The sequence below is a fragment of the Schistocerca serialis genome, chromosome 7, assembly GCF_023864345.2.
Source record: "Schistocerca serialis cubense isolate TAMUIC-IGC-003099 chromosome 7, iqSchSeri2.2, whole genome shotgun sequence".
Classification (NCBI taxonomy): Eukaryota; Metazoa; Arthropoda; class Insecta; order Orthoptera; family Acrididae; genus Schistocerca; species Schistocerca serialis.
This window is the reverse complement of record NC_064644.1, coordinates 125,752,000-125,768,817: the sequence shown is the minus strand read 5'-3', so window position 1 is coordinate 125,768,817 and position 16,818 is coordinate 125,752,000. Positions and strand designations below refer to the sequence as shown.

The following is a 16,818-nucleotide window of genomic DNA, read 5'->3' as shown; positions in this document are numbered from 1 at the left end:
AATCTTTGGAAAGCATCTTGGGACGCACTTTCTAGGATTCTTGTCACATTGTTGTGAGTCTCCTCTATGGTTTGGCATTGAGCTTGGAAAATGGGAAAAAGTGTGCTGGGACTAGGTCTGAAGAATAAGGTTGATGGGGCACAACAGGTGGCTGTTGTTTCACCATGTAGCTGCAGACGAGGAGTAATGGGTGATTTAGCATATTGTCATAATGTGTCATCAAAGTCTAGTTTTTCCGTAATTCAGGCTGCCTCCTGCACACAACATCCCTCAAATGCGCTGAATTTCAATAGTAGACTTCTTTATTTTCCATTTGATCAGGTGTTACAGATTTCTGATGTACAATGACTTTGCAGTCAAAAAATGGGACCAGCACTTGTCTTGATCTTTGGACTTCGACCTGTGTTCATAGAGAGGTAGGACCTTTGCGTACCCACTGCAGTAACTGCTCCTTTGTTTCAACATCACAGTGATAAACCCCCATCTCATTTCCTGTTGTGATCTTCTTAAAGATGTTTTTGTTGCCATTTGTTGTAGCAAGCAGTTCCTGGTTGATTATGACATGGGCCAGTCAACAAATGCGGTACATATTTCAACACTGTGCATCACAAGTTTGTCACTCAAAATTTGAAACATGATCCTGCAGTTATGCATTCTTCGTCAGCAGTTTTTGGGACAGTTAAACTACAATTTACGCAGATCACAACACATCATCAGCAGCAGCAGCAGCTGTTTATGTGGAACGTTGTCCGGGCCTGGGATCTTCTCTGATTGACTTTCTGCTGTGTTCATAATTCTTAAACCACATGCGGCACTGTGTTCGCCTCGTACAGTCCTCTCTATGTACTTGACTAAGCAATCTAAATGTGTCTAAAATTTTTGCCGAGTACATAGCAAAATTCCATAATCATACATTGTTCCTCAAGCTCTTTTTGTTGTCACTAATCTGATGAAGAGCTTGTGCTCATGCTAACTTCGCTGGCTGCGGCTCAACAACTAACAGTCACAGTTAAATGATGTTAAGAACAGTTTGTTGTCTAAACCTGCCACTAGATGCACTTAGTAGTGGCAGTGTGCTCCTTCTGCTGATTGTGCTATTTCTACAGTTTGACTTTTTTTTTTTAAACATGCCTTATGCATACACACAACTATATAAGTATATGGTCGGCTGTGGCCTTTCAAAAGGAACTGTGCCGGCATTTTCCTAAAATCATATATGATTTAGGAAAACCTGAATCAGGGCGGCCATAGAGCTACAGCTAGAGTATGTAAGTTGATCCTTGACAGGTGCAGTGGGCTGGGCACACCAGCTTTGCAGGCCTCCTCAATCAATAACAAAAAGCAGTTTTTTAAACATCTTTATAGCAACACCTCAGTGTTGTAGCTCTGTAGATGGCAACTGTTTTCATTTGCAGCCATAAGCGCTGCACAGTTGAAAGCTATCAACAGCACTGCAAGCTGTCGGGGGGGGATCTTTTTACACCATCTCAACTATAACTTGACAAATACTTTGACTTCCTGATAAAAACCACTCGGTCATGAGGTCAAAATCGCATTACCAATTTGCACATGTAGCACGATTGTCATGGCAGAAGACAATTTGAGGTCACGTAGGACATAATATCTTTGTGCGAGTGATGTGGCCTGTTTGCATTGTGCGATTTCATTAAATTTTTGGTATAAGTTACAGATTTTGTGCATAAATGGGTATCTCAGACAAGGACCAACTCATTCATTAGTGCTATGAAATGGTAACTACAAAGAAGGGAGTTTGTTGGGCGCATGACATCAGTATGAAGAGGGATCTTATGGCAGTGGCATTGCCTTTGTATTGAAGAAATGTGTCATTAAGATACGTTTTGCAAGTATTTTCATGTATTGTGAAAATTGGTTGAGGATGTGATAGTGTTAAGATATGCTGTTGTTCTCACTCAAATCTGAATTTCTGTTGCGTTATGTAGTTCTCTAGTATTCAGCATTCATCCTGTTAAGTTTATGAATTATTCTTGCCAGGTTTTATTTTCTATATTGCGTGCAATTACAAAGACAACAGCACAGTCACATTTTCATTTCAGACAGAACATTCTGACATTTATAAGACAGTAAAGCGAAAATGCTATGAAATTTGTAATATTTTATACAACTACATAAGAAATTAACTGAGCCGTAGAAACACAGAACCAACCGAACCTGTCACAACCACCAAGAAATGCACTCTGTTGCGGACATTTCTCATGAGATTGGAAGTATTGTTTTAAATTGCACTGTGGAATTATTGTGTGGAATAACTTCTTCAGCTGTAAATGAAAGAAGAACGCATGAAAATAATTCAACATTAGGAATACAATGTGGGGCTAGACAATTTTCACTTAAATAACACACATAACTGCCTTACATAAACTCAAATTTCAACAAAGGCAGTGGTTCTTTCTATTTAGGTGTTCTACAATCACATTATTGATTATGTACTTGCAGTTATAGTTATGCTCTAACACAATATACACTGAGGTGACAAAAGGCATGAGATATCTCCTAGTACCATGTTGGAACTCATGTGGTCCGATGTAGTGCAGCGACCTGACACGGCATGGTCTCAGCAAGTCGTTGGAAGAAGATTCGGGCATGATGCATCTATAGTCATCCACAATTGCGGTAGTGTTGCCAGTACAGGATTTTTAGCACAAACTGACCTCTCAATTATGTCCCATAAATGTTTAATGGGATTCATGTCAGGGAATCTGGGTAGCCAAATCATTCCCTCGAATTGTCCAAAATGTTCTTCAAACCAATTGCAAACAGCTGTGGCACAGTGAGATAGAGCATCCTCATCCATAAAAATTCCGTCTCTGAATGTCTGAAAATGGTCTCCAAGTAGCTGAAAATAACCTGTTCTAGTTAGCGATAGGTTCATTTGAACCAGAGGACGCATTCCATTCCATATAAACATTTTCCACACCATTATGGAGCCACCACCAGCTTGCACAATGCTTTGTTGGCAAAAAGGGCCCACGGTTTCATGGGTTTGTGCAACCTCAAACCCTACCTACCAACTGAAATCTGCACTCGTTTGACCAGGTCACAGCTTTCCAGTCGTCTAGGTTCCAACCAATGTGGTCACAAGCCCAGAGAGGCACTGCAGGTGATGTCACGCTGTTAGCAAAGGTGCCCAAGTCGGCTGCCATAGCCCATTAACACCAAATTTTGCCGCACTGTCCTAATGGTTATGTTCATTGTAAGTCCCACATTGGTTTCTGCAGTTATTTCATGCAGTGTTGCTTTTCTGTTAGCACTGACAACTCTGTGCAAACGCCACTGCTCTTGGTCATTAAGTGAATGCTGTTGGTCACTGTGTTGTCTGTGGTGAGAGAGAGAGCCTGATCTGTATATGTGCATATCATTATCCCATGACATACTTTTAGTTGTAAGATGCACTGATTAATTTCCATTACATAATACTGTGATGTGCTTCACTATTTTTTATGTAACTTATTGCATGTGTGGAAATTAAAATCTTTGCAAAAGTATTTACCATTTAAATCCTGTTCAGCACTAAAGCCCTCTGTTTTGGCCTTCTACAATTCAAAATGTTCTTTTGACCTACATCATCTTTATCATACAATAAATTGTACTTCTTCATCTCAATGATAAGTTTTTCTGTTTGCTTGATTTCCACTCCATGATTGTGTGCTTGCTGATATGGCAAATCAATCTGTCAATGCTACCTCAGACCTCAGTGGGAGAACACAACAGGTAAATGCACCTGTTGATTGGGAAGTCTATATTTTGAGACAATATGGACAATATGGTATTGGTCACAGTGACAGACAGCTGGTTGCCACATCAAAGCCAACCTCTGGTTGACCCACATTCTGCAGTAATGAGGATTTCAGTGACAAGGCCTGGTCGCTTTGGTTCTAAGCCACAGGCCTGTCTTAGGCCTTTACTCTTTCTTTCTTTCTTTCAGACCTTCTTTTTAGGGTACTTTCACACAGTCACCACCATAAAAAATATTAACAAATGCTTTGCATTACTCTCCCCATACAGGCCACATCCTTTACTCAGTTTTTTGTATTTGCTAAAGTTCTTCTTGTTGAAGTGTTTATTGGCTTATGGTTTCATAAAACATTTTTTGCAGGATTCTGGCTGTTGGTTCAAAGGATATGTCAACAAAATTGTACAGTCTACAAAAATTGGCAAATTTTCAATCATACTCGCTGGGTAGCCACACAGATTCCCTGGTGGGTTGCTTTTTTGAGGATAATTCTTTAGACCTAACTACAGTTAGTTCCAATGGACAAGTCTGTGTTTGGGAATGCAACATTGGTATAGACGACTTAGTGGCTCGAGAACCTCCACAAAAAAAATTGCGAGAAACTAAAGATGAAAGTGGCTCTGAAGATGATACACCAAGGAGAAAAGGTACAGTGTCTCTGCTTTCATTTTCTAGCAAATAATGGTATGTTTAAAGTTTTACTCCTGTCTTAGTTGCATTCAGTAAGAAATTATCAGAGCTGATACATGTATATGTGCCACATTAGGTGACAAACTGCAATATGTAGAAGCTTTCCATAGGTGCACAGTATTTCAGCTACTTTGTGGTGCTAACTCTCAGCTGCAAAAATGTATTCAGACATCTCAGGAATCCAAAGTTTTTGTGCCATTCATTAAGGATGTTACTGATGCATAGGAAAAATCTTCACTAAAGGGAATATCACTTTAATCTACAAAATCCACCTGGAAGATACAGGAACACGTAAAGTCAACCAAGGATTCTCATAAACTGCTAGAAGGAGCAAGAATTTACAGGATGCTGTGGAGTTGCAGATATGTGTACATGGGTGCTACCAAAAGAAGTCGAAAAACAACTAAAGGAACAAAAGAACAATTATAGAAGGGGAGAAATGCAGGTCATTGCAAGCATGAGACTAATGGATTTGATTTTGTAGGATACTGGCACTAGCAGCCACAAGTGGATTCTTTGAAAAGCTATTCAGAGAGGCCATATAAATTTTTGAACACCCCAATGATTTTAATCTGAAGGGGTAGGATGTGAAACTGAATGACATCTGGATTCCGGTGCTGAAGATGAGGTGTACCAGTCTTCCACCACAGGGCAATATCACTATTGGACAACAGCCAATTGTACTCGAGCTTTCAAAATGTGACGCCACACCTCTGCACAGGATCATGCAGGAAGTGGAATTTTTACTTCAGTTATTAGTATGCCAGGGTGTGCATCAGTCGTTCAAAACTGATACTGCCCTCTTTGAAGATGTCATCTGCAGACATGGATGAAACGGGCTTCAATAAGAAATTCATCCAACCATGGCATTAATAGCCCAGAATATTTTAGTAAGTGTGACATATCAGTCCATGAAAGTTTCCATTTTACAGTAGTCATTACTACTGATCTGTGCTGTTGTGTGCTACTTTATACTTGTGTTGAAGTGTTATTTATATTTCTGTTTGGGAGAGATGAATTTACAGCAGAATTGCTGCCACAAGGACCATTAGGATCAAGTGTGACTGTAAATCAAATATTTGCTCCCTGAATACAAGGGAAATGAAATACTTCAACAATAAAACTGCATCATTTCTCTAGTGATGCCCATTGTTAGAGAAATAAGCTACCTTTAATAAGTTGGCAAAAACAGATAATTATCTTAACTAACTAAATGGCTTGAAGCAATCAGCATACTCATTTGAATAGAGAACCTTTATCTGGGACATGATCAAACAAGTCACTTGGTTTATGGTGAGAAAGGTCCGGTAAAACAACTACATAAGATGCATGTAATCATGGTAAAAAATTCTTACGTTTTTGACAGTTTCAATAAACCTTAGGCACAGTTATGTTATTGTCAATCATCTTACTGTCTCCCCCCCCCCCACCCTCCACACACACACACACACACACACACACACACACACACACACACACTTACTTTGAAATAACATTTATGCATTTGGAGGGAGGAGGCATCTTCTTACATACATGCTTTTTGGTTTGTTTTTACAGAAGAAAGCAGTTTGTCAAGTGAAACAAGAGCATCACAGGACTTTGAGAAGCTGTTCTACACAAGACTAGGAAGGCATTACCTCTGTGATGAGTTTAAAGGGCAGCTCGGTGTCAGGCTTACTGCTGCTACTTACCACCGCAAGACTCGTCTTCTAGTTACAGGATATTCCACTGGTGCATTTCTCCTGCACGAGCTTCCTGACGTCAACCTTATACATTCTTTAAGGTGAAACTTGATGCCCTTCAATTAATTATACAACACTCAGCTTTTGCAGTGCATGCATTATAAGAGTAACGATTGAAAGTGAATGTGAAGTGAGGGGAATTTATTTTCCCCAATTTTCCTTGCATGTAATTTTTACAGTTTTGTAAACTGTAAAACTTATTTACTCACTACATTCCTAAATAAAGCATTTATTGCACAAAGCCGATAGATTACACCGATTAGTAAACATTTAGTTAAATAGCATATTTCTGTTTGTGTTTCATCATTATGAAACAAGGCAATTAGATGTTGTACATTTTCAGTATAGATACAGCAATATCAGCCCTCGCACTAAATCGAGAGGGTGACTGGTTGGCAGTTGGCAGCCCAGGACTTGGACAGTTGCTGGTATGGGAATGGCAAAGTGAAACTTACATCATGAAACAACAAGGCCATTTCAACAATATGCGGTGTCTCTCGTACTCCCCTGATGGTCAGCACATTGTGACTGGTGGAGATGATGGGAAGGTGAGTTCCATTGTTTAGGAAGAACAGTGTGAATGAAAATGTTTTAGACATGTTGATACCTTGGGTCTTCACTAGGTCATCTTTGTTATTGTTGTTGTATCCTGCCTACTCATCAAATTTGGGGTGCCTAGGAAACCTGCTTCTTGGATCGCTAGACAACAATTCAAGCAAATCATATTAAAGAGGTGTATTATGAAATGAATCGATGACAATACTTAACTTTGACAATAACACAGAAGTATCACAAGCAAAGGGCGACAAGAAAATAAGAAATCTCTTCTGTATATACAATTCCTAAGTCGCTGGTCTTGAAGTGTCTAATCTTCATGCTGCTGTAGAAGTGGGCTGCAAACATTTGGCATGGCGCTTAAGTCCCCTTTGCATAGAGGGTGCTGCCGTCGCATTGTCATCCTGGGAGGGGGGAAGGGGGGTGGTCGGTCAGCATGCAATTCGCTGATTTCTTCTTCACAGCCTTCTCTGCTCTCTCATTTCGGACTGGGATGCCAGCACTTGACTTTATACTGTAACATTGTCATGTGAAACATACAGTGCAGTAAGATTCAAACAATTTATACTAGTTTCCTCTCCATACAGCGACCACTGGCCATTCACCACTGGCCACCTGAAACCAGCAGATGTCTGCTCAGGTGATCACAATGTGGCACATCTTGAACACGTTTCTGCTTTAGCATTTGTTGCATAAAATTATTTATTATTTTAGTTCAATGTATCATGCAAACTAACTTCAATAAACTAAGTGAATGCCGTTCAATAACACAGTAGCGCAGACATTGCTCGCACAGTATGCAATTTGAGGAATAGTGAAGTGTGTGAATTACAGTCACAGTTAAAAGCTACTTGAAACATAATTGGGTTGTTATACAAGCTCCATATGTTTGTTTGTCTTGTGGAGTAGAGCAATGTGAATGTATTTATCAATTGCATTTATTATTATTATTTTTTTTTTTTTTTTTTACTTGAAATTTTAGTAGTTGCCTTTCAGCCATGTATTGTATTTTGCATATTTGAAACTTGTAGACATTGTTTAAGCATTACAAAATATAATCTGAGGGGAAAGGATGTCAGATATTTGTGAAATATTGTTCGCTTTGAGTTTAATAGAGGAGTGAAGGCGACAGAGGTACTTGAAGCATTTGTATTGTGTGTGGGATGAGTGTTAACAGTCAGTCACATCAGAAAAGGATTTCTTGTATCAAGAAAAATCATTCCTGTATAAATGATTTCCCACATTCAGAAAATGTTGATAATTGACATATATGAAGCACTACAACAGCCTTCATTTGACATTTACATTCAACAGGCAAGTTTCAGAAATTGGATGTAGGTGTACCATGTGCTCTAATTCTAACCAATAAAACTCAGAGGTGACTATTACTGCATTCTTGTTCGAACATCATAAGTTTGTTCAGTGAGCATTCCTGTGCAGTATTGATACTGGTGACGAGTTACGGTGCCTTTATGTTAAATTCTTGAGAGAAAATGAATGGCTGAGCTCTAACAAAAGACATCTTCTCAAGTAAAGGACAGTGCAAGAGAAAGATTTTGCATCTGGTGGCACAAAAAGGGTGTTGTGTATTACAAACTGCTCCCCAGGAGACTGTCCATTGCAGCTGCCATTTGTTGCAAAAACCTTAGGTGCCTTACAGTCACATTGTAAGAAAAACACCCAAGTAGGCTATATAAAGTGTTGCTACTGCTTGAGAATGCCCACCTACACTCAGCTGTTTTCACATAATAAGCAGTGAAGAAAATTACTTTGCAAACGAAAGTGTGTTTCAAACATGGTTTAACTCTGAACTAGTAGTGTGGAATCTGTAAGCTATCTGAGCGTTGTTAGATTGTTCTACATAATGTGAGAGAATATATTGTTCCTTTTATGATAAAACTATCTCTTGTTTACTGTTGTGTTCAATAAACTAATCAAAAAACACTGTAAAATATGCACTGCACTAATATAAATGTGTTACAACTTGACATGATAACTTTAGGATGAAAATCTATCACAATAAAACACAAAGTATTTGTAACACAAGTGTGCCCAAATTGTCACAGGTTAGTAAGATGTTATGCACTTTGGGCTTCAAAACAGACTATCATACTCACATAGTAGGGAATTGCGGTAGATGGAGTAGACCTAATTAACAAATCATTGTACCACAATTGTGTATTCACAAAAAACTAAAAGTTACTCCAGCAGCAGCAGCAGAAGAAGAAGAAGAAAAGACCTTATCAGGTGTGCTATATAATGTCTTTCAACCTTATACTACACGTTACTGAAAGTAGCAAGAAGACGTGATGAAGAGGTTTTCGTAAGGTTTATCTTGTTTATTTTCAATCCGACTTCATGTAGCTCTGTCACAGAAAATGCAAAAGTTTGTCTCCATCAAGAATAGAACTGAAAACTAAGATGTAGCTTCCACTTCACAATGTGAACACCTTACCTCACAGCTACTGAACTGAACAGCTGCATCATTTTTCTCTCCCTCATAGCCCCAGTGGTGGCTGAGACATGTAATTTGTGCAGTAAAAGACAAAATTAATTGTAGTTTCTTCATGGAATGGCTTTCATGGACTCAAAACCATAAATTGATAACCCAGTATCACACCTTAAGTGAAAATCACTCAGATTCAATGGAAAAGTCAAGGAAAATCATGTAAATTTAGCATGACACATCCAGGATCTAACTCGATGATAATAGATTTGTCAAACGTATTCTATGTTTTTCCACAGTCGAGGTTATACCAGTAGGAGGAGGAAGCATTTCCATAGCTGATATGTTTCTCTGGTGGTATAGAAAGTCAATTAACCAGTTTTGGTCTTCTCCTGCTATAATTTTGCATATTTTTTTTGTGTGAATACACAGTTGGGCACAATAATTTGTCCACTGGGTTTCTTTATACAATTACTCCAACTGCAACATCTCCATACTCCTCTAGTTTGACACATGCTGATTCAAAGCTTAAAATACGCAAAAAATATCATTTCAATATTTTGCACAAAAGTGTGAGGCTAAGAACAGCACAATATTATAGTGCAATATTCATGTCCATGACCTGTCAGTTAGAACTCTGCCTTAATAGCAAACATGTTGGCACCCAGTGATATAGAATGTATTGTGGTTGCTGGGAGGGAGGGGGGGTGGGGGGGAGTTACCCTCATTTCAAGCCACACTTAAAATCTGAAACAGATAGCCATCATATGATGGATGAAGTATAAAATGGCCCCACATCTCAAGGATTTGCTGGGAGTGGTACTTACTTGTAGTAACTTGAATGGAATTAAATTTAGCCTGTTGGACACTTAAAATTACCATTACATTGCAAACACTGACAGCAGTGAGAATTCACAATATGTATCAAAATATTCAGAGTAGAACTGGGGCTGCTAAGACTTTTTTGGGCTGCACAACTCATGTTCTCTTTCTTTCAATGAAGTATAGTATTTTCATCCAGGACAGTTACATTTTGGGTTGTCAGAGTATTGCACCTGATTTAAAGTATGCACACACATCAGAAAAGGTTTTGCCTCCCCTCCGTTCTGAGAGTTCCAGAACCTGTATAGAAAATTGGAATAGAGATCAACATAAACATTATTTCCGCCCTTTTTATTGCTCATGAAAACGACACATTGCATGTTGTACCACCATACAGTGAGACCTTCAGAGGTGGTGGTCCAGATGGCTGTACACACCGGTACCTCTTAATACCCAGTAGCACGTCCTCTTGCATTGATGCATGCATATCTACAAGTTCATCAAGGCACTGTTGGTCCAGATGGTCCCACTCCTCAACGGCGATTCGGCGTAGATCCCTCAGAGTGGTTTGTGGGGTCACTTCGTCCATAAACAGCCCTTTTCAATCTATCCCAGGCATGTTCAATAGGGTTCATGTCTGGAGAACATGCTGGCCACTCTAGTCGAGCGATGTCGTTATCCTGAAGGAAGTCATTCACAAGATATGCACAATGGGGCCCCAAATTATTGTCCGTGAATACAAATGCCTCGCCAATATGCTGCCGATATGGTTGCACTATCGGTCAGAGGATGGCATTCACATATCGTACAGCCGTTGGAGCGCCTTCCATGACCACCAGTGGCATACATCATCCCCACATAATTCCATCCCAAAACAGCAGGCAACCTCCACCTTGCTGCCCTTGCTGGACAGTGTGTCTGAGGCATTCAGCCTGAACAGGTTGCCTCCAAACACGTCTTCGACAATTGTCTAGTTGAAGGCATATGTGACACTTATCAGTGAAGAGAACATGATGCCAATCCTGAGCGGTCCATTCGGCATGTTGCTGGACCCATGTGTACCGCCCTGCATGGTGTTGTTGTTGCAAAGATGGACCTCACCATGGACGTCGGGAGTGAAGTTGCACATCGTGCAGCCTGTTCGGCACAGCTTGAGTCATAACACGACGTCCTATGGCTACATGAAAATCATTATTCAACATCGTGGCAGTGTTGTCAGGGTTCCTCAGAGCCATAATCCATAGGTAGTGGTGATCCACTGAAGTTGTCGCCCTTGGGAGGCCTAAGCGAGGCATGTCATTGACAGTTCCTGTCTCTCTGTATCTCCTCCATGTCTGAACAACGTCACTTTGGTTCACTCCAAGACACCTGGACACTACCCTTGTTGAGAGCCCTTCCTGGCACAAAGTAACAATGCTGATGTTATTGAACCACAGCATTGACCGTCTAGCCATGGTTGAACTACAGACAACATGGGCCATGTACCTCCTTTCTGATGGAATCACTGGAACTGTTCATTTGTCGGATCCCCTCAGTTTAATAGGTGCTGCTCATGCGTAGTTGTTTACATTGTAGTTGTAGGTATTGTCATCAATGTAGAAAATCTTTATCATGCAGCGTCTCCTACCTCTCAAAGTTGTTCAGCAAAAAAATTAGGGCACAGCTGCCTAGAATACAGGGGACCATAATTAGCAATACAAGCATGTGTTCTGTGAGTGGTGACGTCACAGGTGTCGCAATACAGAGAAACTCCCAATAATGTGCAAACAAGAATACAAATTTACAACACACAATAGAACAAAAAGACATAAATAACTATCGCATAAACATGCATGTGAGAAACACTCACCATGTCTTTCTCATTTGTAGTAGCATAGGCTCATCAAGTGGCTGGATACTGTCACGTATCTAAAACAAAATGACTTAGAAATGAAAAGCAAAAGCACAAAACAGTTTCATTGAACTATCATAAATGGATAATACTGTTTTTAAACATTACTCAGACAATTCTGTGTCATCTTCACTCAGTTACTTGTTGCTACAATCTTTGTAGAGATCTTCATCTTCTGTGCCATCAGGCACATTAAAAACAAAGCAGTTTTTAAATCTGTGGTTGATAGTTTTATTGGGGATACATGCCCGAGATCGGTCAATCCACTCACACACTTAAGACAAGCTTGCACATTTGACATGTACTACAGGCATTAATTGCCAGTCATCATGCATCAGCCATTGTGTGTCTTTTATGTTTGTCCTTAATGCTTTGAAGCTGATGCCCATAAAAATACGGGCGTACCTTACCTGCCTGAAAATCTGATGGCCTTGATTTTATGGGTGCACATTCTCAGTCGTTTTCTTCCTTCCTTACAGGCTCTGTTTGATGTGGGAGCCACGGCAGAAACTGTAATTGAAGTGAAACATCCTGTCAGATTAAAACTGTGTGCCGGACCGAGACTCGAACTCGGGACCTTTGCCTTTAGCTCAACTGAGCTACCCAAGCACAGACGCCCCGTCCTCACAGCTTTACTTCTGCCAGTACCTCGCCTCCTACCTTCCAAACTTTACAGAAGCTCTCCTGCACGCGAAAGGTAAAGGTCCAGAGTTCAAGTCTCGGTCCGTCACACAGTTTTAATCTGCCAGGAAGTTTTCATATCAGCACACACTCCGCTGCACAGTGAAAATCTCATTCTGTAATTGAAGTATTTGACACTAGATGGCACGGGCATGCTGGTCAAGGGTGATCAACTCAGGTTTTCTGAGTGGGGGATTGATGAATGATGAAATTTGCTTGTGGTGTTATGTGATTTTGAAGAAAGATATGTTGATTTTTGAGAGGATAATGATTTGATGATGACACACGTTATTAAAGTAGCGGTTTTTGACTGTCCAGATAAGGATTTCAAATAGCAAAATATGCAGTGTTTTTATTCAGATTTCTATTGAAAGAGCTTTCAATACTTAATTACTGTTGGAAGTGATTTTTGAGAGCGGGTGTCAAAGTTCTTCAGAGGCAAATATTGCCATTATTCCTGTTGATACAATACCTGAAGAGTGCGGAAGACCGAGGAAAGTGTAAGGCCGAGAACTTAGTCCTGTACAGATTCTGAGGAACACTGGATGACTAATGATTGTGTTCCAGATATCCGTCTGTTCTCAGGACAATATGGAAAGTGCAGTTTAGACAGGAATAGCGCATCTCTAGATGTCATTTTGTGTTTACTTACAGACAGTTTTGTGGATCATATAAAGCAGCGAAATAATCCGTATGTGCAACAAAGCATAATAAATTACGAAGCACAAATTCTCTTTCATCTTCCTGCTCACAATCAAAGTGGAAAGGACTGCTCACAATCAAAGTGGAAAGTAGTTACTCTCGTAGAAATAATGAAGTTTCTGGAAGTTGCAGCTTATGTGTGAGTGTAACACTGTGTATGTGAGACCACTGATCCAAGACTCCTGTTGTTGTGTAATTTCTGTATGAACATCTTCAGCTGTGACAAGTTTCTTTCTATTTTGAGAAACTTTCACATCAGTGACAATTCAGTGGCTAAGAAAAACAGGAGAGGCTGGCTATAACCTACTGCACAAGGCGAGAGCCTGCTAATTTCTAATGTGCATAAATAGATGAAAGCATGTGCAAATATTGTTGCCATGTGTATTTCAAGCAGTACATGCCACAGAAGCCAAATACGGGATAAAAGTGTACATTTTTTCAGTCAGAGACACGTTGCGCCTAGAATATTTCTGTTTATGGAGGTAAGAGGTACGACGCAGTAACACTCTTAAAGGCACTGCTTGGGAATCTGCCAGGAAAAGGTTACACTTTGTTTACAGATAGATTCTACACCAGTTCAATCCTTGGTTCAGAACTGGAAGCTGGAAAAGCTGCTCTTGTGGGAACTACAAGAAAATCTAGACAGGGATTGACAAAAGAAATGTGCACATGATAAATACAAACCACACTTCTCTGTTAAGAGAGGCGGGAAGCAGGCAAAGCCAGCCTGTGTGGTGTACTATAATAAAAACAAGTTGGGTGTTGGCATATCAGACCAGCAACTGTCATACTTGGCATTTGAGCTTCAAACCGTGCTGTGGTGGAGAAAGTTTGCATTCCACATAATACTAATGGTGATGGTAAATACCTTTATATTCTACAAGTTAACTGGAAAACACCCCATGTCAATTTATGACAGTTATCATGCAAATCTTTCAGACATCAGAGATCTTGAACCACGACCTGGTACATTGGGACTCTCCAGACTATCAACTGGAAACAATTTCCTGGAAAAGATTGCTAAACTGTCACAAATTAGTAAGACTGTATGTATTTTAAGCTTTGAATCAGCTTGTGTCAAACAAGAGGAGTATGGAGATGTTGCAGTTGGAGTAATTGTATAAAGAAACCCAGTGGACAAATTATTGTGCCTAATTGTGCATTCACAAAAATATGTAAAATTATAGCAGGAGAAGACCAAAACTGATTAATTGACTTTATATACCACCAGAGAAACATATCAGCTATGGAAATGCTTCCTCCTCCTACTGGTATAACCTACACTTTGGAAAAACATAGAATATGTTTGACAATTCTATGATCGTCGAGTTACATCATGGGTGTATCATGCTAAATTTACATCTTTTCTTCTGCTTCTGCTGGGGTAACTTTTAGTTTTTTGTGAATACACAACTGTGGTACAATAATTTGTTAATTAGGTCCACTCCATCTACCGCAATTCCCTACTACGTGAGTACGACAGTCTGTTTTGAAGCCCAAAGTGCGAGCATTTTCATGCAGTGGCAACACTTTATATAGCCTACTTGGCTGTTTTTCTTACACTGCGACTGTAAGGCATCTAAGGTTTTTGCAACAAAAGCCAACTGCAATGGACAGTCTCCTGGGGAGCTGTTCATAACACACAACACCCTTTTTGTGCCACCACATGCAAAAGATACTAAAAGGTTTCAGATAGATTATATAATGGTAAGACAGAGATTTAGGAACCAGATTTTAAATTGTAAGACATTTTCAGGGGGAGATGTGCACTCTGACCACAATCTACTATTTATGAACTGTAGATTAAAACTGAAGAAACTGCAAAAAGGTGGGACTGTAAGGAGATGGGACTTGGGATAAACTGAAAGAACCAGAGGTTGTACAGAGTTTCAGGGAGAGCATAAGGGAACAATTGACAGGAATGGGGGAAAGAAATACAATAGAAGAAGAATGGGTAGCTTTGAGGAATGAAATAGTCAAGGCAGCAGAGGATCAAGTAGGAAAAAAGACGAGGGCTAATAGAAATCCTTGGGTAACAGAAGAGATACTGAATTTAATTGATGAAAGGAGAAAATACAAAAATGCAGCAAGTGAAGCAGGCAAAAAGGAATACAAACGTCTCAAAAATGAGATGGACAGGAAGTGCAAAATGGTTAAGCTGGGATGGCTACAGGACAAATGTAAGGTTGTAGAGGCTTATCTCATTAGGGGTAAGATAGATACTACCTACAGGAAAATTAAAGAGACCTTTGGAGAAAAGAGAACCACTTGCATGAGTATCAAGAGCTGAGATGGAAACCCAGTTCTAAGCAAAGAAGGGAAAACAGAAAGGTGGAAGGAGTATATAAAGGGTCTATACAAGGGCGACAATATTATGGAAATGGAAGAGGATGTTGATGAAGATGAAATGGGAGATATGATACTGCGTGAAGAGGTGGACAGAGTACTGAAAGACCTGAGTCGAAACAAGGCCCCGGGAGTAGATAACATTCCATTACAGCCACTGACAGCCTTGGGAGAGCCAGTCCTGACAAAACTCTACCATCGGGTGAGCAAGATGTATGAGATAGGCGAAATACCCTCAGACTTCAAGAAGAATATAATAATTCCAATCCCAAAGAAAGCAGGTGTTGACAGATATGAAAATTACCGAACTATCAGTTTAATAAGTCACAGCTGAAAAATACTAACATGAATTCTTTACAGACAAATGGAAAAACTTGTAGAAGCCAACCTCGGGGAAGATCAGTTTGGATTCCGTAGAAATACTGGAACACGTGAGGCAATACTTACCTTACGACTTATCTTAGAAGAAAGATTAAGGAAAGGCAAACCTACGTTTCTAGCATTTGTAGACTTAGAGAAAGCTTTTGACAATGTTGACTGGAATACTCTCTTTCAAATTCTAAAGGTGGCAGGGGTAAATTGCAGGGAGCGAAAGGCTACTTACAATTTGTACAGAAACCAGATGGCAGTTATAAGAGTCGAGGGGACGTGAAAGGGAAGCAGTGGTTGGGAAGGGAGTGAGACAGCAAAGGAAACGAAATAAAAGTTTGGAGTAGGTATTAAAATCCATGGAGAAGAAATAAAAACTTTCAGGTTCGCCGATGACATTATAATTCTGTCAGACAGAGCAAAGGACTTGGAAGAGCAGTTGAACGGAATGGATAGTGTCTTGAAAGGAGGATATAAGATGAACATCAACAAAAGCAAATCGAGGATAATGGAATGTAGTCGAAATAAGTCAGGTGATGCTGAGGGAATTAGATAAGGAAATGAGACACTTGAAGTAGTAAAGTAGTTTTGCTATTTGGGGAGCAAGATAACTGATGATGGTCAAAGTAGAGAGGATATAAAATGTAGACTGGAAATGGCAAGGAAAGGGTTTCTGATGAAGAGAAATTTGTTAACATCGAGCATAGATTTAAGTGTCAGGAAGTCGTTTCTGAAAGTATTTGTATGGAGTGTAGCCATGTATGGCAGTGAAACATGGACGATAAATAGTTTGGACAAGAAG

General features: G+C 39.8%; 1 protein-coding gene across 2 annotated transcripts in view; it reads left to right on the top strand.

Annotated features, from left to right (window-relative positions):
- Positions 1-16,818, top strand: part of LOC126412810 (periodic tryptophan protein 2 homolog) — a 117,721-nt gene that overhangs the window by 38,773 nt on the left and 62,130 nt on the right. For both annotated transcript variants that reach the window (XM_050082593.1, XM_050082594.1), the window contains 3 exons: positions 4,136-4,419; positions 6,020-6,245; positions 6,548-6,752. In XM_050082593.1, coding sequence (XP_049938550.1) covers positions 4,136-4,419; positions 6,020-6,245; positions 6,548-6,752 — 715 coding nt within the window. The remainder of the gene's footprint in view (positions 1-4,135; positions 4,420-6,019; positions 6,246-6,547; positions 6,753-16,818) is intronic.